The sequence below is a fragment of the Bos taurus genome, chromosome 17 (assembly GCF_002263795.3).
Source record: "Bos taurus isolate L1 Dominette 01449 registration number 42190680 breed Hereford chromosome 17, ARS-UCD2.0, whole genome shotgun sequence".
Classification (NCBI taxonomy): Eukaryota; Metazoa; Chordata; class Mammalia; order Artiodactyla; family Bovidae; genus Bos; species Bos taurus.
In genome coordinates this window covers 65,427,160-65,450,246 of record NC_037344.1, presented here as the reverse complement: position 1 = coordinate 65,450,246, position 23,087 = coordinate 65,427,160, and the positions used below count along the sequence as shown (strand labels likewise).

The window sequence follows — 23,087 nt, the reverse complement described above, 5'->3', positions numbered from 1 at the left end:
TGTCCCCAGCATCCCCTACATTCAATTCATTAGCCAATCACATTGGTTTGATATTCCAAATGTATCACAAACCAAGCCCTGATTCAGGTAATAGTCAACTAATCTCTAACAGAACAATTCTGGACATCTATAAAACCCAACTACACTGGACCACTGAAGAATGACCAAAAGTACACAGATTATGGGGAAAGGGCATCAAACAGAAGCCAGAAAGAAAGAGAGGATATTCCTAAAAATAAAGAGCCAGAGGAGAGCTCCAAAATTCTGCATATAAAATCTCAAAATCTCTGGTGGACCCCTTAATGATGTGTGAGCATGACAGACCCAAATTAGTCCAGCACAGGTTTAAAGAATTGAACAAGGTTAAATTGCTACCCACTGCATGAGAAGACAGAGCATCAAGTCTGAGTAAGCCAAATTAACTCCTGAGACTATATATATATATCTCAATACCCTACAGAAAAGCAGCTTTGAGTGCCAACAATACCAATGTACAAGATACAATCTAAAACTATTCTATGTTTGAAGAAACAGAGAAATGTGGGTCATACCCAAGAGAACAGATCATCAGTGAGGACCTATCCAAGGTAATTCAGAGACTGGAATTATCAGAAAAGGATTTTAAAACAGCCATTATAACTATACTAAAAGATGCACAGAGAACATGCATATAATGAACAACAAACTAGGAAATAGCAGCAGACAGATGATAACTATGAAATATGCCATGTTGGAAATCCTATCTGAAAAAAAATTCAGTGGATGGACATAACAACAGACGAGAGATACCAAAAGAGTCAGTGAGTTTGAAGACAGCTCCGTAGAAATTATCTAATCTGAAGAATAGAAAGGAAAAAAAATATTTGGGGAAAAATTGAATAAGGCATCAGTGGTATCTAGGATAATGTCCGAAGATCAAGCATACATACAGCTGGAGTTCTAAAGAGAGGACAAGAAGAGATTAAGGTAGAAATAATGTTTTATAATGGCCCAAATTTTACCCGACATGGTAAAAAATATAAATTGACAGATTCAAAAAACTAAGTGAATGCCACAAAGGATAAACACAATGTCTGAAATTACTCCACTAAGATGCACCTCCTTGGTCAGTCTTCGACCCAGCAATTTAAGGCGGTCACCAAATCACAATATATCACATTAAGCTTTGAGTCTGTTTCGAGTCATTATTTCCTAATATCTTTCCTATTTATTTATCACTTGTTTATTGTCTGTTTCAACAAAAATAGGAGTTCAAAGAGAGCATACACTCTGTCTGTCTCGCTCATCCAAACAATACTTCTGAGCATTAGTGTTTGACAAATACTGGTTGAATGAGTAAAGAACACTCTCTAACTTTACCTCTGATGTTATACTTCCTATTTTCCATGATTTATGATTAAATGTAGGGTAATATATTGTCATAAGCTTCCTCTAGTCTAACTGGAACAAGGTCAACTGCATGCCAGGTGCTGCTCTTGTCTGCACATACACGGGACAACCCTAGGGTATAGCCACTACTATTGCCCTGATTTTTAGCTGAGAAACCCAGGGAGGGCAAAGCAGGACTGCCCAGCTTCAAGCAGGGATCAGGATCATAAACTAGAAACTAGAGGATCCAGTGGGTTGATGAAAGCAAGGAGTCAGAGTTACTGATAACCTCAGTCTTAGAGGCTGTACTGACTTAAGAGAATTGTATTTGAAGCCCCAAGGTGGATGACGCCGTGAAGAACACAAGGCAAGTTGGTCAGGAGCCCTGAACCATTTTCCTCCGAGGAGATGATGTGACAGGCCAGATCCATCACACAGCCTGGGACACAGGCGCTGGGGAGCAAGCCAAGGAAGAGAAGGCCCAGTGTTTAGCGTTCAGATGGAGACGTATCAGCAGGAGTCACCACCACACTGCTGAGAAGTGCTTAAGAAATAACCCAGTAGACTGCCCATCTGTTTCATCTGCTGAAGGACACAGCTTTGTATTTAACAAAGCAGTTGAGTACATGCTGAAACTGAAGAGGTGAAGCTTTTAAGAACACAGGAAAGAAAAATAATTTTTGACAGATCAAGCTGTGATTCTCATACAGATAAAATGCCTGATTCACATTGAAATAAAAAGTTATTTTGTACTGAGTGAAACCCTTTCAGATTTAATTTTCTTTTTTTTTTTTTCACATGATGCCAAATGTACATCATCATTTCATCATCCTTCCTGGAAATACGTTAATACAATTAAAAAATGTAGAAAAATATCAAGTTTCCATGTATATCAATAAACCAGGGGAAAAAGGAATATCCTTCCAATTCTCAAATGTACAAAGACGACTAACATCACCCCTAATTATGCCATGCTTTCTGTGCACCATTTCAAGTGCTTTAGGGTAAAGACACATCACGCTAATAATACTAGCATATGTCATCTCTAAAATATATTTTAATGAATATATTTCCTAACTTCAATTTTAATTTCCTCTGTGACTCATAAATTATTTAGAAGCTATTTATTTCCAGACAGCTAAGGATTTCTTGACACTGTTGTGAAATTTGCACTTAAGTCCACTGTGATCAGAATACATACTCTGAACAATTTCAATCTTGAAATTTGCAGAAACTTGCTTTAGGGTCCAGCATATGTTCTATTTTGGTAAATGTTCCGTACGTACTTTTAAGAACACAAACTGTTTTTGCTGAAAGCAGCATTCTGGATGTCAAGTTAAGTCAACTGTATTCATCACTTTATTAAGATCATCTATATCCTTACTAATTTTTGCCTATTTGTTTCTACAAGCTCTTGAAGTATCTGTGTGTCCCAGGAGGATTGTAGAATTATTTTGTTTTGACCTCCCTGCCAATTTTTGCTTGATGTATTTTAAAGTTATGCTATTTGTAACATACAGATTTGAGATGAAGATACTGACTTTTCTATCATGATGAAATCATCTCTATCTCAAAGTAGCATTGCTGTGTACTTTGTCTGACTATGTCAGCTTTGCTTCAGTGAGTATATATATTACAAATCCTCTTCCATCCTTCTGTTTAAAGTATGTTACTTCCTTAAACACTGAATCGCTATAATGTACACCTGTAACTGGAAGAAACACAAGCTGGAATCAAAATTGCCGGGAGAAATATCAATAACCTCAGATATGCAGATGACACCACCCTTATGGCAGAAAGTGAAGAGGAACTAAAAAGCCTCTTGATGAAAGTGAAAGTGGAGAGTGAAAAAGTTGGCTTACGGCTCAACATTCAGAAAACGAAGATCATGGCATCCGGTCCCATCACTTCATGGGAAATAGATGGGGAAACAGTGGAAACGGTGTCAGACTTTATTTTTCTGGGCTCCAAAATCACTGCAGATGGTAACTGCAGCCATGAAATTAAAAGACGCTTACTCCTTGGAAGGAAAGTTATGACCAACCTAGATAGCATATTCAAAAGCAGAGACATTACTTTGCCAACAAAGGTCCGTCTAGTCAAGGCTATGGTTTTTCCTGTGGTCATGTATGGATGTGAGAGTTGGACTGTGAAGAAGGCTGAGCGCCAAAGAATTGATGCTTTTGAACTGTGGTGTTGGAGAAGACTCTTGAAAGTCCCTTGGACTGCAAGGAGATCCAACCAGTCCATTCTGAAGGAGATCGGCCCTGGGATTTCTTTGGAAGAAATGATGCTAAAGCTGAAACTCCAGTACTTTGGCCACCTCATGTGAAGAGCTGACTCATTGGAAAAGACTCTGATGCTGGGAGGGATTGGGGGTAAGAAGAGAAGAGGACGACAGAGGATGAGATGGCTGGATGGCATCACTGACCCAATGGACATGAGTTTGAATAAACTGCGGGAGTTGGTGCTGGACAGGAAGGCCTGGCATGCTGCGATTCATGGGTTTGCAAAGAGTTGGACACGACTGAGCGACTGATCTGATCTGATCTGAATATTGTATAGCAATTGTATTTTAATTTAAAAGTAAAGTAAAATACTTTAAATAAAGCATGCCACTTAACAAGCAGTGCATAACATGGTTTTGGTTATACATCCAGTCTGACAAACTTAAGTCTTTTACTGGGAGTATTTAGCCCATTTATATTAAATATAATCATTTATATAAACGGGTTTTTAGCTACCACAGTTCCTCTTTGTTTTCGATTTGACCTCCTACTTTATGTCGACCTTCTATTCTTTTTCTTTTTGGGGATTAAAACAATGTTGTTTTATTTCATATTCCCTCTATTTCAACCTCCTAGATACACATATTTTATTCTCTTAAATGTTACCTTAAGAGGTTACAATATGCACTCTTTACAAGTCAGTGCAAATTTACTTTTATTTGTCCCCAGTAATCCTAGAATCTTAAAATACTTTAACTTTATTAACCCGTCTCCTGCCTTCTGTGATACTCTCATACATTTCAGTTTTACACACACTTTAAACCCTAAGAACATATAACAGCTTTGTACGGCCAACATGTATATATTTCACATGCATATTTACCCTTTATGATGTCTTTCATCCCTTCTTGCATTTCCATCCAGGATCATTTCCCTTATGCTTGAAGTAGCTCCCTTTAATACTGATGGTAATGCAGCCCCACTACTGACAAATTCTCTTGGTTTTTGTCCAAAACCATCTTTATTTCATCTTCATTTTTTAAGGGAGTTTTGGCTGGGAAAATAATTTTAGGTTGGCAGCTTTTCTCGCTCATTACTTTAAAGATGGCCGTTTTATTGTCTTTCTTTTTTCTTAATCGTTTAAGATGTCATAGTTGTGTCGGTCATATTGAGCGAAGTCGCTCAGTCGTGTCCGACTCTGCGACCCCGTGGACTGTAACCCAGCAGGCTCTTCCATCCACGGGATTCTCCAGGCAAGAATACTGGAGTGGGTTGCCATTTCCTTCTCCAGAGGATCTTCCTGACCCAGGGATCGAACCTGGGTCTCCCACATTGCAGGCAGATGCTTTAACCTCTGAGCCACCAGGGAAGTCCATATTACTGGCCCTTTAAAAACTAGGTGTCTTTTTCTAATCTCTGGCTGCTTTTAAAATTTTCTGTCATGGGATTTCAGAGTCTTATATTGATGAGCAAAGATATGTTTCCTTGGTAGTCATCCTGCTTGGGGTTTTCTATGTGTTTTGAATCTTTAAGCTATTGTCTTTCATCATTTTGTAACAGTATTCTATCCTCAAGTATTGCTTATGCCCCATTCTTCCTCCTCTTTCTGGGACTCCACCTCTACAAAGACCTTTTTAAGTGCATCTCACTTGTCTTTAATGCCCTTATTTCTTTCTTATATATTTTTTTTTTCCCCTGCGTTTCAGTTTGAGATGATCTACTGAACTGCCTCCCATTCATTAATCCTGTCTCTCATTGTGACAATCTGCTATTGGTTCTAGCCACTGGGTTCTAATTTAAATACTGTATTTTCTAGAATATCTGCTCGGTTTTTCCACAATAAATCCAAATTATGCCAAAACTCTATCCTTCCATCTAATTATTTTGTCCAACTTGTCCTCTGTTGTCTTAAATATATTATTTACGGTTATTTTTAGGTACTTGTCAGCTAACTCCAATATCTGACTCATCTGTGGGTCTGATTCTATTGCCTTGTTTATAAGTCATATGATCTTGCTTCTATTGTATCATATCATTTTTTACTGTATGGTGAATGCTGGAGAGTCCCTAAGTATTGTTATTTTGCACCCAGAAAAGAGACAGAGGGCTCCCCTTGCTCTCTGCTGCACAGGCAGCGGGGGAGCTCACTGCCCAACAGGGAGCTGAGTTGGGCTGGTCTTGCTGCCGTTTGTGTAGGACTCAGTCTTGAGAGTCAATTCCTAGGCAGGTTGATAAGAAGTCCGGGGTCCCCAAGGACGAGAAAGGGGTCTGGGGTTCTCAAGGAGGAGGAAAGGACAACCATCTCTTCTTTTTCTCTACATTCCTTAGTCTTAGTCATATAAAATGTTTTCCCCTTTAAGCCCTAAGCTGATGATTACACAATGAACAACTCAGTTTAAACTCTATATAACAATAATGTATCCTGCTTGAGGATAGTTTCTTCTTCTTGAAAACCTTTTGACTAAACCCCGTTATCTTAAAATGTATATTACGGGAGTGGGTCTGGTAAGATCTTTCTATTGTTAGTTCTAATCCTGTCATCTTAAAACGTAAATTGTGGGAGTAGGTCTAGTAAGATCTTTACAACCTTGAGACATTTTTTTGATTTATTGTAATAACAGAGGATGAGATGGTTGGATGGCATCACCGACTCAATGGACATGAGTTTGGGTAAACTCTGGGAGTTGGTGATGGACAGGGAGGCCTGGTGTGCTGCAGTCCATGGGGTTGCAAACAGTTGGACACAACTGAGTGACTGAACTGAACCGAACAACCAGTTAAACAGTATATAACTCCCTTGCTTAGACCAGCGAGGGGGGCACTCTCCATCCCCCTTCTGATGTCTGTGTCAGAAGCTTTCTCTGTTCCTTTTCTTACTTTAATAAAACTCTGCTACACAAAAGCTCTTGAGTGATCAAGCCTGGTCCCTGGTCCCAAAGCTAAATCTTCTTTGGAGATCATGAATCCGACACGTTCACCTTAAGCTATCAGTCTGCCTCTGGTTCACCCCAATTTCTAAGGCCTGGCTCTCCCTGGAGTTCAATGAGATCTCTGTCTCCTCCACACTGAACTTGGTTCTGCCCTTAAGAAGTCTTCAGGATGGCTCTTGGGCCCCTGTCCCATTCAAGCTTCAAAACTTGGCATACGTCTTGAGAAACGGACTCATCATGTTTTGGGGGCCCCTCTAATCTCATCTAGTCTTTACTCCAGACCCAGAAACCTCTTTTGGTTTTTCTGTCTCCCAGAAACAGCCTCCTGCCAGGGGCCAAACTTGGATTCTCATCTGCTCACCACACCTATGACCAACCAATGTCCCAGGTGATAAGTGGTTCCAGATCTTCAGTGGGGTTTTCCTCTCCTGCCTGTTCTGTTTTCAGATTCGTGCCACAGCAGGTGTATATTTAAATATCATGTAATCCTGCAAGGCTGTGAGAGGTTTCAGTGTGTCTTTCAGAAGCTCCTGGCCCATCTCTTCAGCCCCTCCCAATGTTTTGCTGGGAAAACGGGCTATGGGCTTGAGGCCTCCCTCTCCCACAAGTCTCTGATTCGTCACTGCAGTAATGTGTGACCATAAAACTTTGCTAGTTATTCTTTTATCCAATAGCAGCCCTCTACCTCAGCTTCTGTCTCCAGAATCTGCAAGCTTCTGCAGAAAATAAAATGGGTGAGGATGCTCCATCGTCTTCCTCTGGAATTTTAGTCCAACTATTCCTCACTGACTCCAGAACACTATAGAGTTTTAAAGATATATTTTTTATAGTTGGTGCCAGAATCTCTAATAAATTATATATCTTGTGCTACTAATTACTTTCAATGAATTTCTAAATATTTCTAAATATTTGTAATATCTAGGAGTCTTAATATTTTCCAAAGAACAGTTTAAATATGCTTTTAAAATAAAAGCATTGATAAAACAGTCACTTCTTACCTCTTCATAAAACTTCACCTGAGGTACAGCTTCATTAATTTCATTCAAACAAAAATCTTTAAATAGCAAGAAACCTAAAGAAAGAGAATAAAAAATTTCAGGGTGGGCAATGGATGGAAACTTTATCCCACAGGGTGTTTTCAAATTCATTTGTTTTGACCTCTTCCTCTCCTACATTAACAAAGAAATTTTAAAAGGTTTTAAGAGGCTACTTAATGCCTAATGCCTACAAGAAAATAATGCAGGTTAGATAAGAGTATCGTACATCTGGCTCTTGCATTGGGGTTCATTCTCTCTTGGCAACCCCCCTCCCACTTTAAAAAATGCACAATTAACAGTGCAAGCGGCCACCACCACTCAGCGCCACTGGTCACTGCCGAGAACGTAAGGCAAATCAAATAAATCAGAGATGAGGGCAGTACAGAGGTGTTGGCAAGAGTCACCATGGATCTAATAAATCATATGCTCACTGAAACAGAACTAAACTCCCTTAAAAAGAAAACAAAACCAAAGGGCCTCCCTCATCTTCCTAGCCTTTTCTCTCACCACATATTAGCTCAAGTCCCACCAAGTCCCCACCAAACACCTTCAGCCTAAGTGGATCATCCATCTCCAGATCATGCTTTTCCCCTTCACAACCCCACACCTCATCAAGCCATCACGACCTGCTGCCCAGGATACCACTCCCATTGCACAGTGCCCGCTACACAGTGGAAGGCAAATAAATATTTGTTGAATGAATGTTTGCTGGCATGGCCCTTCCAACAAGTAAAAGCACTTAGCACACCCCGGTTAATTATCTGACTTACAAGCTCCCATCCTGTACCAAACCCAGTCAATGCCTCACACCTAGTCAAGTCTCAGCAAATGATACAGGCTGGATACAACAGGCTGACCGAGGGCAGAGATATGGGAAGGTTACAAAAAGTCAAAAACAATGAGAACGTCCAAACAATTAAAGGATCGCTAGGAGAAACAGAAGTCACCAGGGGCGGGGGGAGTGGGAAATGAAGAAACACTCAGAAAAAGTTAAAATGTTGAGTGAGGGTTAGACCAGAACTCCCCAGGTAGGAGAGAGCTGGAAGGAAGCAGCTTTGACATGATTTTCATTCAAGTTAACGTAAGAGTAACATGACCTGAGCTTGTCTGTTACTGCCCCGTAAATTCCCCTCCATGGTTCCAGGAACATGACCTTTGAAAATGGTAAATGTTTGTTCACTGGAACTAGAAGAAAAGTATCTGAACCACTTGGTTAAACAGGCAAGGCCAGAGTATGAGGGCTGGGTGCAGACAGCAAGCAGGAGCACGGCCGCAATCCTTGGCCACCTTGTCAACTGCAGTGGGGATGGAGGGGCTAATGCATGAAGGAAGCGGGGAGTTCAAGCAGCAGCCAAATAGGAAGAATCGAAGGTGTCATTCTCCACTGATTCCTCATGTTAATATGTTTATTTTAAACATATTAGTTTAGAGTAAGGTAATGTAAGAGTAAGGTCGTCTTTTTGTTCTCATTCCTCCCAAAGTAATTTTACATTTCCCTCGTCATGTCATCTTTGACTCCTGAGTCATTCAGAATGACTGCACCTTCAGAAACGTGCCATTTTCAGATATTTGGTTTTTTTAAGGTATTTTGGGGGATATCGATTTCTGTTTAATTCTGTTGTGGTCAGAGAACACATTCGGTAGGATTTCAACACTATAAAATTTATTGAAATTTGGTTTTGGACCAAAATTGGACTGAATTTGGTCCTTCTAGGTGAATGTTTTAAGGGTACTTGGAAAAAAAAAAAAAGTATATAAGGTGAAGTGTTTCATTAAACAGAGTAAAAAGGCAATTAAGTTGGTTGACGGGGTTGTCTGGGTCCTCTAAACTCTTACTAAATGTCAGTCAGCTTACTCTCTCCAGTATCCACGGAGGGCTGTTGAAATGCCCATTTGTAAATTGGAGAGGAGAGGAAAGAAAGGAGGAAGGGGATGGAGAGAGGAGTTGAATGAATAAACAACCAATTTAGTATGCTGTCACCTACTTTAATGCAACTTCCATCCTCAGTGTGTACGATAAGCCGATGAAGTTTTTGATTATTTATGTATTTATTTTTGGCTGCACCGGGTCTCTGCTGCTGCGCAGACGTCTCTCTGGCTGCAGCGAGCAGGGGCTACTCTCTAGTGGTCCGAGGGCTTCTCATCGCCGTGCTTTCTCTTGTTGCAGAGCACAGACTCTAGGGCACAAGGGCTCAGTACTTGTGGCACACGGGCTTAGTTGCTCCATGGCACGTGGGATCTCCCTGGACCAGGGATCGAACCTTGTCCTCTGCAGTGGCTGGCAGATTCTTTACCACTGAGACACCAGGGAAGTTGCAAAGAATTATTTTAACATTGTATGTGGGGGACAGTATTTCCCTCCTGTCTGTATGCAAACTTAAGTGCTACGTTCTATCACAGCAGCTGCTAAAATGGAGCAGCCAGAAGAAAGATATTTTGATATTTTGCCTTTAGGATAAATCCTAGATCACTGTGTTCCAGGCTAAAAGCAATTTACCTTCATTAGACTTAAATTACATTTTTAAAAAAGAGAAACGTTACTGATTAGAACAAAAGCTGAAAGGAAAAATTAAGAAAATTTTCGCCTAGCTAGTTCGCTTCATCAGTGTGACTTCTCCAGATTTCAAAGAATAAAAAACTGTGACCCAACACCTGCTTACTAGATAACTGTGGAATGTGTTTACCCTTGTTTCTACATTTGAACCACTGCAAACTGTCTGGATACTCATTACCTCCCGAGTGTATGTGACATCCAGGAAAGGCAAACTATCCCAATGTCCCACCAAAATATTTTGCAAAAATCAGGAGAAAGAATTGTATTAGCTTTTATAAAACATCAATTAAAAACTTGAAATATTAAATATAAGTGGTTTCTATGGGAAATTAAAATTTAGCCTCCTAAAAAATTTTTAAAAAAGGAAAGAGAAACATGAAAAAGTTCTCCAAGAAATAACACCCGGGGCTTCCCTGGTGGCTCAGTGGTGACGAATCCTCCTGCCAGTGCAGGAGACACGGCTCCATCCCTGAGGACTCCACAGGCCACGAACTACCAAGCTCATGTGCCGTGACTACTGAGCCTGTGCTCTGGAGCCTGGGGGCTGCAGCTACGAGGCCCGTGCGCCCTGGAACCCAGGCTTTGCCACAAGGAGAAGCCACTGCAGCGAGAAGCCGTGCACCACAACTAGAGAAGACCCCACTTGCCCCAACTAGATAAAAGCCCGAGCGGCAACCAAGACCAGCACACCCTCCCCCACCCCCACAAAAGAAGTAAGGCTTGTGCTGGGCTTTATGAAGGAAGTTCAAACGCTGGGAAGGAGGATAGATTGCATAACTGCTATAAGTTTCCACCAAAATGTACTGATTTGACAAAGCATTTCCTGTGTCTACTAAGGGTCACTGTGCTATACGTTGGTGAAGGCAGAGTTCTTCTCGTAAGAGACTTACTGGTTGACGTAAGGGGCAGACAACAAAGCAGTAAACAAATAAAATAATGTCAATGTACAGTAAATGATATAAAGGAACTAAATGTGGTGCTGAGACCAAAGATAAAACAGAGGTCAAGACCTCTGAGCTGTGGGATGAATAAAGTACAAAGCATTTCAAATTAGAGCAGGCCAGAATGCCTAACTCACACCTTCTGTTCAATACTGCATTAGAGGTCTGTGCCAGTGCAACAAAAGAATGAAATGAAAGTCATCAAAATTGCAAAGTTAAAACTGCTTTTATTCCTAGACAACCTAGTTAACTATGTAACAAATCTTTAATCATTGTTTTCAGTTTCCCTTGTTGACAGACCTGCTGCTGCTGCTGCTAAGTCGCTTCAGTCGTGTCCAACTCTGCGTGACGCCATAGGCGGCAGCCCACCAGGCTCTGCCGTCCCTGGGATTCTCCAGGTAAGAACACTGGAGTGGGTTGCCATTTCCTTCTCCAATGCGTGAAAGTGAAAACGGAAAGTGAAGTCACGCAGTCGTCTCCGACTTCGTGACCCCACGGACTGCAGCCTACCAGGCTCCTCTGTCCATGGGATTTTCCAGGCAAGAGTACTGGAGTGGGGTGCCATCGCCTTCTCCGACAAAACAGCTACTAGAATATATAAGTGAATTTAGGAAGCTCATAAAATACAAGGTCATTAGCTAAGAATCAATGACAGTAGGTATACTCACATAACACAATTTTAAAATGGAACTTTGAAACAAGTCCATTTGTGCTAACATCAAAAAATAATCAATATTTAGGAATAAATAAATAGGAGCTATTCAAGACCACTATGTGGAAAACTGCAAAATATCACTGAAAGATATTAAAGAACATCTAAATAAATGAAAAGATATATGGATTGGAAGACTCAGTATTGCTCAGATATTAATTCTCCCCAAACTGATCTATGGGGTCAATGTAATTCCAATCATAATTCCCGATCACAGGCTTTTTAATGAAACTGACAAGCTGATTCTAAAATGGATATGGAAATACAAAAAACCTAAAATACTCAAAGCATCTTGAGAAAGAAGAAAAATGTTAAAGGAAATGTTCAAGGATGTACTCTGCCTAATTTCAAGACTCATTTATTATACAGCCAAGGTAATCAACAGGGTGACACTGGCATAAGACTAAATCCATGAAACACAACAGAGGATCCAGAAATACACTCAACTCATACGTGGTCAACTTATTTTCAACAAAGACAGCAAAGCAATTTATGGGAAAAAGGAAGTCTTTTCAAAAAAAAAAAAGGTGCTAAGAAAAAACATATCAAAATGGAAGAAGAAAGAAACTTAAATCTGAAAAAGGCCTATATTCAGCTTACACATACATTTAAAAAAAAAAAAAAAAAAACCTCTTAAAAATCAGTTTTTAAAAGGAAACAACCCAATAAAAGAATGGGCAAAGAAATCTGAACACTTCACAAAGGAAACAACACGAATAGACAAGAAGCACATGAACAGGGTCTGACGCTGTTGTGTGCGCGTGCTGAGTGGTTCCAGTCGCGTCTGACTCTGCAACCCCGTGGACTGCAGCCCGCCAGGCTCCTCTGTCCATGGGATTCTGCAGGAAAGAATACAGCAGCGGGTTGCCCTGCCCTCCTTCAGGGGATCTTCCCAAATCAGTGATCAAACCTGCACCTCTTACGTCTCCTGTACTGGCAGGCGTAATTTGCCACCCACGTGGCACCGTTTACCACTGGCACCACCTGAGAAGCCCGTGACCGCTGGTTATCATGCAAATATAAACTAAATCACTTTGAAACACCACTTCACAACTACTAGAAGGGCAGAGTTAACAAGACTGATAATGTCAGATTTTGGCAACCAGAAGCCTTACTCGCTTTGAAGAATATACAATGTTTTGGACTCCTCATGCCACTGAATCAACAGTCAGAGAAAGAATGACTGTGTTGGCTGGGATGACTGATCCTGATACCAAGGGGAACCTGGGCTGTGACTCCACAATGGAGGAAAGCAGGAGAAGGGAAGAAGGGGGAAGCTCTTCCTTAGCACAAAAACCGAAGAAGGACTGATGGAGTTAGAAAATCAACAGGTGCCAAAATCAGTGGGTATACCTTTAACAAGGAATAGAATATTCACACAGTCTCCAAAGTAATTTCCCAACATTAATTATTACTTACAAAGGGAAAGCAAAGATAGACCATGCATTTGGAGAAAAGTAATTGTAAATTAAGTATCTGACAGAGAACTTGTATTCAAAGCATACAATGAAGTCTCAAATTCAATAATGAGAACACAAATAATTCACTATTTTTTTTTAAATGAGAAGATTTGAATACTTGCACCAAAGATGATATATAAATACAAAATAAGTGCATGAGAAGATGCCCAACATTATTAGTCATTAGAAAAATGCAAATTAACATCACAATAAGGTATCACTATATCCTTCTTAGAATAGCCAAAAAAAAAGAGAGAGAGAGAGAAACAATACCACTGCTGATTAGAAGCAAATGTGGAGAAACTAGGGCTCTCCATTGGGAAACATTTCTTTAAAGATCCATTTGCCATTCAGCCCAACAATCCCACTCCTAGATATTTATCCAAGAGGAATGAAAATTTACGTTCACACAAAAATCTGAACACAGATATTTATAGTAGCTGCATATATAATATAGAAAAATTGGGTATAAGCCAAATGTTCTTCAGCTCCTGACTGAATAAAGTGTGACATATTGATACAATGGAACCCTACTCACCAAGACAAAGGCATGAACTACTGATACATCCACCATAAGTGACTCTCTAATGCACTGTGCTAAGTGAAAGAAACCAGATTCAAAGGCTACATACTCAATGAGTCCACTTCTGTGTCGTTCTGGAAAAGGACAAACCATAGGAACAAACAGATCAGTGGCTGTCAGGGGTTAGGGTGGGGAGTGGGAGCTGACTTATAAATGGCCCTAGAAAATCTGGGGAGGCGATGAATTACTCTACACCTTGACTTCTGTAGTTGTTATATTGATACAACTTTAAGCATTTGTCAAAACTGATAGAAGTGTCCATTGTAGATGGTGAGTTTTACTTAAATTATACCTCGATTAAACCTGAGTCTGCCGGCCCCACCAAAAAAAAAAAAAGCTGATGCTAAAAAAAGAAAGAAAAGTAAGATTGGGTGCATATAGTTGAGCCAGAGACAAGCCTCAAAAGGTGTTCCTGAATAGTGGCTTTAAGATGATCACAAATTGGGATCTAGAATTTCTAGAAGTCAATACCGGATCACTTACATGGTTGTCAATGTCTACAAGATGCTTTTCATAAAGCACAAGTTTCTATGGAAGATAAAAATCATTCAAACACAGAGCCATGGGACTAAAATAAGTAATTACAAAGGTTCTGGGTAACGCAGAGGTCAGAAATGACTCTGACACATTCAGGACACACAATATTTTTTTACAGGTGAAAATAAAGGAAATTGTAAATGATAACTCATGAATCAACTCCCAAAGGGTACCATGCCCCTTCTAAATGAATATGACTAAGCTAACTTCCCAATGAATACTTCTTTTCATTTCTTCCAAGTCCCAACAGGAATAAATAAATATATTATAAAAGAATATTTAGTTAATTGTATTTATCTATGTCATGAAAATCTTAAAACATATATTTTTTAATTTCAATCTCCTTGTCAAACTAGAACTTTCACCTTCCTGACTTAAAACTTACAGGATAAAATTAGAAACAAAATGTAGTTGAGGAATATTATAAATAGTTAGGTCTTCTAAAAATCCAAGTTACCATTCCACCTCCAATTTAAGTTTGGCACATTCATGTTCAATAAAATATTCTTAGATTAATTAAAGGGATCACTCGTTTAGATAATGGAGAGATTTGGGACCATGAGTAGTAACAGTCCAATAGACAAAAGCACAAATGGTAATGAATCTGGCTGAAGAAAAATTCATAGACGGTTCTGAGCAATTGGCTCTCGATTCAAAAATCAAAGGAAACTGGGACTGGGAGGAAAATGTGAAATTACAGAGTCAAGAAAAGTATATCTAAATCCTTGCAATAGTTGGGCTACTTTAAGCCTTTACAAACATGAAAATTAATGAAGAGAAAACATATTTCTGGCTATGCACACCATGCCAACACTCTTTCCAGACCGGGGTCAATTTTTTTCATCTATCACAGTTTAATGCACATCTAATAGCAAACAAGCAAACTGACAATTAAAATAAAGTGAGATTTAAAGCAACTTAAAACAAATTATCCCAACAATCCACCTGATTTATGTTTCCCAAAGACATCTCAAAGAACAATGATTAAAGCTGGCAGTATGGAAATCAGAGTATGTGTGCACACCACAGAATAAACACAACAGGGACAAAGTGGGGAGGTTGCGGCGAACAAGCTGGGTCTAACCACAATTGTATCAAGGAATAAACACAATAGGAGTCCACCAATTAACGCATGTGTGTTCACTCCGTGATAATTCATGAGCCTATGCACTTGGACCTGAGCACTTTCCTATATGTATATTCCAATAAAGATTTATTTAAAACAAAGAGGATCAACCAGTAAGTTTTTAGGTCCGGATACTGTAAGCATAAGTGTGAAATGAAGGGGCTCTCAGAGCAACTGTAATCTGACTGGAAGAACTGACCAACATACATAAAGACAATACCTAACTGCACTGCATCAGTTACGAGCCACGTTCGCTTTGCAGGAGAGAGACGTGCTGCTTCCTCGATCACCACTCGGCCACTCACTCAGCTCCCATCATCCGTCCGGCGTCCCTTCTAATCTGTCCTGTGAGCTGCTGCCCCAGACCTGACCATGCTGTTCCCTTGTCATCACTGCACAGATGCCGGATGCGACCCAGCCTGCATCATCTGCAGCGCAGCGCACACTGCGCTCTGCCCCACCACCTCACCGAGCTACAGCGCCACCTGCCCAGCAAAGCCGGACACAAGCGCAGGTCACTCAGCATGCCACGAGCCCTCAGTCCCTTCACACAGGCTGACTTCTCGGCACCGCTCCCTTCTTGCCATCCACCTCTCCCCGGCCCCACTTCCCCGGCCCCTCCTTCTCACAGCCACCCACCACCTGCAGATTTGACCTGGTTAACGAGCACTTAACCTTCAGGACTTCACCTGAGCATCACAAATCACCATAAACTTCCAAGGACCAGCCCTCCTCCCCATCCCAGTGAGGTCGAGAAGCTGTCCCTCTTTTCTGCTCCCACAGCCCTGGGTCCTTAGCGCTTTCAAGGCCACTAAATTACAACTATCTCTTTTTATTTTAGGAATGGACGAAATGGCACAAAATTGTAAAACTGTATTAAAAAGGTACAAACTGAAAAGCTGCCTTCCAGTTCACGCCCCTCGTGTTCCCAGTAGCACGCCCACCACCATCACCCTGAGTGTAACCTCTATTACTGGTTACTATGTCTTTTCGGGGAAGGGGTGGGTGTCACTTCTTGGCCAGCTGCTAGGAAGTCCATGTGGCTGCGTCACCCAGCTCGATGCAGGGGACTCCGAGTTCTAAGGGACGCCAGTGTCACAACGTGGCAAGAGCTTGGCACATGGAGGGTGGGCAGGGTGGCCCCTTGCTCGCCCTGCACCGGTGTAGATGAGAAATGCCCATGGGTGGGCTTCTGTGGCAGACGCTGTGTCACCTGCTAACACGCCACAAAGGCAGGTGCAAAGACGAACTCTGACTTCCCTCCACACTGTCTCCATCAGGCTTTTTCCCCATAACCAAGACCTTGTGGATCTTTCTAGACAAGTCACGAAGAGCTACTTGGCCACTCCCTCCAGCTGCATCATTCCGTCGGATGGAATGCGGGAAGTCACGTAACTTGTTTCCTAATGGTGAACATTTGGGCTGCAGCAAAGAGTTTGCTTTTATAAAACTGCAGAAATAAATAACCTTCCACACATCATGTCTCATGTGTTCAAGCCTATCTGTAGGATACAGTCCTCAGAGTGAAAATCCTGAGCTAAAGATCATATAGACGCTTTGTTATTTTATCAATAATAGACTTGGCCAAAGACCCATCGGATCAGTACCTGTTTGTACACCTTCTAGCAATGGATCGACTCCTGTTCTGAAACCCACAGCCATAGTGGGTGTGGGTTTCGACCCCTGGTTGGGGAACTAAAATTCTGCATGCTATGTGGTGCAGCCAAAAAACAGAAATAAGAGAAAAAAGGAATCCTTTGGGCCTCTGCCTCTCGGGCACCGCCCCCGTCTGGTTCCTTGTTTGTCCCTGGCGTTCGATGGCAGCACTTCCAGCATCTCCTTAGACCTGACACGGCCTTAGGAACAGACGGCAGCATCGTTAAGAAAGGATGCTCTTCTGGCATCACTGAGGAGCTGTTTGCTCGTGGGCTCTGGGAAGGAAGTGGCCTGCTCTTGTGTGGCTTTCTCTTTATCTTCGGACAATGGATAGGACTTAATCCGCTCAATAAACATCTGATAGATGTACTAAGGGCAGATCAATATGGCTCGTGCTATAGTCACAGATGGTTTCAGGAAGTGAAGTACAGGCTGGGCGGGGAGAGATTAATGGGTAACAGTTCAAGTGGTCGGAGGCAGGAAATTTCCATGGGATAAGGAAGGAGGGGGACTTAGAATCTGGATGCAGCATGTTCCCAGGAGGAAGAGGTGGGGGACGGTCTACCCCAGTGCTGAAGTCTGAATGAGTGGGGAGGGCTGGGAGACTGGGGAGCCTTCTAGAAAAGCCTCAGTGTTAGGCACTTCTCCCTTACACATGCTCCGCAAGTGCTGAGAGCTCGGAATTCCAACGAGCCTGCTGGGGAAGAGTTTTTACTATAAGTGGGCAGTTGTTTCAGAAAAAATTAAACACGGCTCTCAAACTGGGAGCGGAGGATTTTAGAGCCAGGCCTCTTTCTTTAACACGGCAAAGCTGGATCCTTCTTCCCTCCTCTTCCTCAGGACACTCATCCACCACTGTGTCTGTCCCCAGGTGACCCTTTTATGCACATCCCATCCCCTAAGCTGACCTGTATCCGCTAACAAGTACTGACCTCTATGTACTGTAACAGTGCCTGCCTCCCACCTCCCCTGAATATTTTCACTAGAATTCAAAGATGTTAGCAAAAGCCTTCAAGGCTCAAAAAAGTAGAACCTTGACAGCAGATGCCAGGTGGTGAGGCTGCCACTGCCAACCCTCTGCGGCACGGAGCCCCACAGCCCGCTGCTGCGGCCCTCCAGGGACGTGTGTGTGGCTGGAGCTGCTTCTCAGGTCTGGGTGCGAAATTTAATGAACATGAAATGATTTCTTACTAGGGCAATGAGACAGTTTCTATGATTTTCAATCCAAATTCACTTTAACTTATAGCCAGCTGACTCTAGTAAATTCTTAATTAAATGACTGAGGTATTTAATTTTAAAAGTTAGACAGTACCTTTAACTGTTGTGATTTTTGTTCACTCGGGGCCTTATACTTCCTCCTGGGAGTGGGGGTGTAGCTGTGAGAAGCTCCCTCCCCTCTCTGCACAGCAGGGACAATTACCCCGCTGCTCTCCCGGGACCGATTACTCAACACAGCAGCCCCACTGGGGCCTCAATGTCTATGGACGCTCGTCCTAATGCTGGTCCCAGCAGGGCCCAGGCGCCCACAAGGGTCACGCAGAGGTGATGGACAGGACACCGGGGATATTGCTGGTGGGCCATTCACCCCTGGAATGCTGTCATCGTGCTGAGAAAACAATCACAGTGTACAGACATACTCCAGCTCTTTACACAAAATGCTACCAGTGAGTTTTACAGTAACGGCAGCTGAAAGGATTTCATGCTAAAACAAAAAAGACAATCCCCTTCCCTCAAAAAGGGTCCATTCCCCTGATGCATAAAATACTAAACTAGCAGCTTTTGAGTCACCAAGAGGAAACAGCATCAGAGATTATCTCTGTTCTCCAATCTGGACTCCAGTCAGGGAAACAGCGTGGAAGGCTTAGGGTTAGACTAGACGGTTCACACGGGCGAGCTGGGTTTAAATCTCACACCCTATCACCTGCTTCCTTGGGCTGTTTTCTTCTCTCACCTTCTTTTGGATTTAGTGTATCCCAAGCACACTGAGCGGGTTGTCGTCATCACTGGCTTATTAGCCCTACAGCTCTTCATTTCACGTGTTTACTGGAGTTTCCAGGCTCCTGCCTTCCCTGGGCTCCTGGAGCCCTTGCCTCAGCAGGACCACCACATGGGCACATTTTACAAAGTAACTCCAGGCCAAGAGCGGACCCAGCCCTGTTTATTTCCCTTCTTTCAAAGACCATGGCCCTTTCTGTGTCTGAAAGCAGTTACTTCATATATTTTGTCCAGTTTTCTAGTTGTTACGGTAGGAGGCCAAGTCTGGCTTTGGATACTGTATTATGTCCTGAAGCACAACTTTATTTTTGAAATAAAGTATTCAGCTCTTTGCAGGAGAATGGGTTAAATGCATGAAACTGGGACTACCTGTAAAACCCTAGACGCAGAACACCATCCGTGAAACTTCACAGAGTAATACAAAGATGGTGATGACCAATTTCTGGCTTATCATAGCAGCACAAGTAAACCTCAGAAGCAGAAGCTTTTCTGAATGATAACAGCCCATAATCAAGCCCTTAGGTGCTCCGTGTCCTATATACAGATCTCATTTAGTCTTCAGAATAACCCAAGCCGAGACAGACCTAGTCTCACCCTCAGGCGAGAGGACCAGCACTCAGAGGTGAAGCCACCTGCCCAGCATCTAGTAAACAGTGATGGCTGAGCTGGAATTGACTTTACAGAGTTGGGATCTGCCGCTCTCCAGAGTGCAGGCTCTCTGTCACTGTCCTGAGCTGACGACGTACATGAACTGATTAGGAGACGGCAGTAGAATTCAGCTTGACTAGTGCCGGAGCGTCCACGCGTGGTTAGTTTCTTCCTGAAATAACTATATGCTGCTGGGACAAAGCAGCACGAGTAATTTCCCATAAGAAGCGGTTCCATAAAAAACCCTCACTCTCTCTTCACCTTCTCCTCCTCCTTTGTTGCCCCCCATCTTTCTTCCTCTGTGCATATGTACTCAGTCATGCCCAACTCTTTGCAACCCCATGGACTGTAGTCCGCCAGGCTCCTCTGTCCATGGGATTTGCCAGGCAAGAATGCTGGAGTGGGTTGCCATTTCCTTCTCCAGGGGATCTTCCTGACCCAGGATCAAACCCGAGTCTCCTGCATTGGCGGGTGGATTCTTTACCACTGAGTCACCTGGGAAAGCCCTTTCTTCTTCTACCTTTCTTTTTTTCTTTTATCTCTTTTTCCCCTGTCTCCATTTGTCAAAACAGCAGGAAGGGCAACAGCAAAAAAGAATGAAAGAAAATCAACTCAAATTTAATTCGTGAAACCATGGAGTGTTAGGCTTAAATGAAACATTAGATTTTATCTATTCCAGTCCCTTTGTTTTGCTGATCAGGAAACTAAGGAGTATTTAAAGGGTTGATGAAAACACCCAGCTTGTTGGCTACCACAGGGGCCAGAGTCTAGGGCCCACTGCTAGCAGAGAGTGAGCAAATCAGGACAAAGCTCTGGGCCTCAAGGCTGCCCTAAAAGCATCAGGTAGAATACAACGATGTGACAACACTCTTCAGCAGATGGCCCACAAAGCAAGCAAGTTAATTCCAGGATGTACGAGCACAATCATTTCCTAGTCCTGACTGGATTAGAAGTAGGGTTACTAAGAAAAGATCAAAGATAAGGTATAAAACCCTCAGAAAAGGTATTTCCAAAAGAGCTAACTCAAGGGGACATTATGCCAGTGCATTGCCACCTGGGATTCTACAGGCAGTGGGGGCTCCTGAAGTCCAAAAACCGCCCAACCACCTGTCCACCGCCAGTTCAAAGAGCCAATCGACAACCTTCCCAGTAGAGGTGATGTTTCCTAGGGCCCTGGAACCGTCTGGGAGTATATACTAAGACGTCAGCTTCACTAACATTGCTAGAGCATGTAGTATTTTCCCTGAATTATGTGGACCCTGGCAGCGAGAGAGCTACAAAGCTGACTCAGCTGCACATGTTGGCTGATTGGCTAGACTTGCCTTTTGGCTAAGAGTGGTTTCCCCATACCTGCCTTGGGGTCTAAACTCATGGCTCAGAAACGTCACCAGTAGCCCCTTCCAAGAAGTTCAGAACTCCTGGGCAGCGATCAGCACTCCTTACAGCTGCCTGATACCGACATGCTAGAGGTCCATGGGTTTCACATCCATCCTTTCGTAGGGGGAGCCAGTGGCAGATGGAAAGTCCCCTGGGGCCTGCGGTCGTAGTCTCCTCCATCTGCCTTTTTGTTTAATGAGACGTTTCCAACGAAGCACTTAAAACACACTTGATTCTCCATGTGTCATCTGGCAAAGCACACAGAGCTGCCACAGAAAGATCTTTGTGCATTATCCTCAAATTCTGGATGTCAGAATCACGAGACATTAAATAGGAACTGTACAGCTGATATTTTAAAACTCCAGTACTATTTCCAAGAGCCAAGCCAAGCAACCTAAATGCCCATCGATAGATGAATGGTTAAAGATGTGGTACATATATACAACAGAATATTAGTCATAAAAAAGAATGAAATAATGCCATTTGTAGCAACATGGATGAACCTAGAGATGATTATACCTAATAAAGTAGATCAGACAGAGAAAGACAAATATCATAGGATATCACTTATATGTGGAATCTAAGAAAAAAGATGCAAACGAACTTATTTCCAAAACAGAAACAAATTTATGGCTACCAAAGGGGAAAGTAGGAGGCGGGATAAATTAGGAGTCTGAGCTTGACAGATACACACTACTATGTGTAAAGCAGACAGACAACAAGGGCCTACTGTAGGGGCAGGAAACCATATTCAATATCTTATAATAATCTGTAATGGGAAAGAATCTGAGAAGCGTATACATACATGTGACAATCACTTTGCTATACGCCCGAAACTAACACAACATTGTACATCAACGATACTTCGATTAAGGAAAACTCCATATGATACTAATCTCCAAACTAACGCTTCCTGGTAATAGGTAGAAAATAGCAGCTGTTGAAGAACCCAAGTTCAGTTCAGGCTCTGCTTTTTGGGGGTCAGGTGAGCTTGGTCACATTATTTTACCTAGCATAGAAAACACTCATGTCGTGTTAATCAACAGTAAGCAGGTGGCCATTACTGTCTTAAACCAGTAGTTCATTCCAATCAACCGTGGGCTCAGAAGAGCGCAAGAAAAATTAAACAGCAGCCACCTAAAAGGTAAACAGGTTCCCCAGTGGCACAGTGGTAAAGAACCTGCCTGCCAATGAAGGAGACTCAGCAGACACAAGTTTGATCCCTGGGTCGGGAAGATCCCCTGGAGTAGGAAATGGCAACCCATTCCAGTATTCTTGCCTGGAAAATTCCATGGACACAGGAGCCTGGTGGGCTATAGTCCATAGGGTCCAAAGAGTCGGGCACAACTGAGCGAGCACACACGCGGCACAAAAAGTAGACAGAGCTGCCAGCCTGCAGATCAGGGGCCTGGTGGGCACATGCCAGCGTTCCTATAGTTTTAGTGACGAGATGTTAAAGGATTGCATCTTTCTAGTAAACACTGTAGCTCTTCGAGTTTTTCTGCGAAAAGATAATCATGGCTGATCTTAGAACCTGAACGATGGCTTTCAAAAGTAAAACCAGCCCAAGTAAACTAGTTTAAAATGAACAAGAGAAAAAAAGACAACTTAATTTCTCATAGGACTGGGTTAAGCCTTTTTACCCTCTTTGAAAGCTGCTACAAATCTCTCAGGTCCCCAATTTTCAGAGCCATTCAGACTTACTCCAACACAAGATGCCAATCCTCAGGCTTGTTGGAGCCAAAAAAGATAAGGAGTCGGCCTAAAGGTCTGCCTGCCAGTGGGGTTTGAAGTAACAGCCTTTCCCTCTTCTTCAGCATCTTTCTTCTCTGGGCGACATTTCTGTTAAGAGATGCAGGCTGGAAAGGGTGCAGAAGCTCTGCCCATCATTTCTGTGGGTTCCCTCACCACCGGTGGCCTGTGCCTGCCTGGCCT

General features: G+C 42.4%; 1 protein-coding gene across 4 annotated transcripts in view; it reads right to left on the bottom strand.

Annotated features, from left to right (window-relative positions):
* GRK3 (G protein-coupled receptor kinase 3) overlaps positions 1-23,087 on the bottom strand; it is a 121,052-nt gene that overhangs the window by 60,523 nt on the left and 37,442 nt on the right. For 3 of the 4 annotated variants that reach the window (XM_024977016.2, NM_174500.2, XM_059875884.1), the window contains 1 exon segment: positions 7,525-7,598. The exons of the other annotated variant lie outside the window; for it this stretch is intronic. In XM_024977016.2, the coding sequence (XP_024832784.1) occupies positions 7,525-7,598 (74 nt within the window). 4 annotated transcript variants of the gene reach the window in all.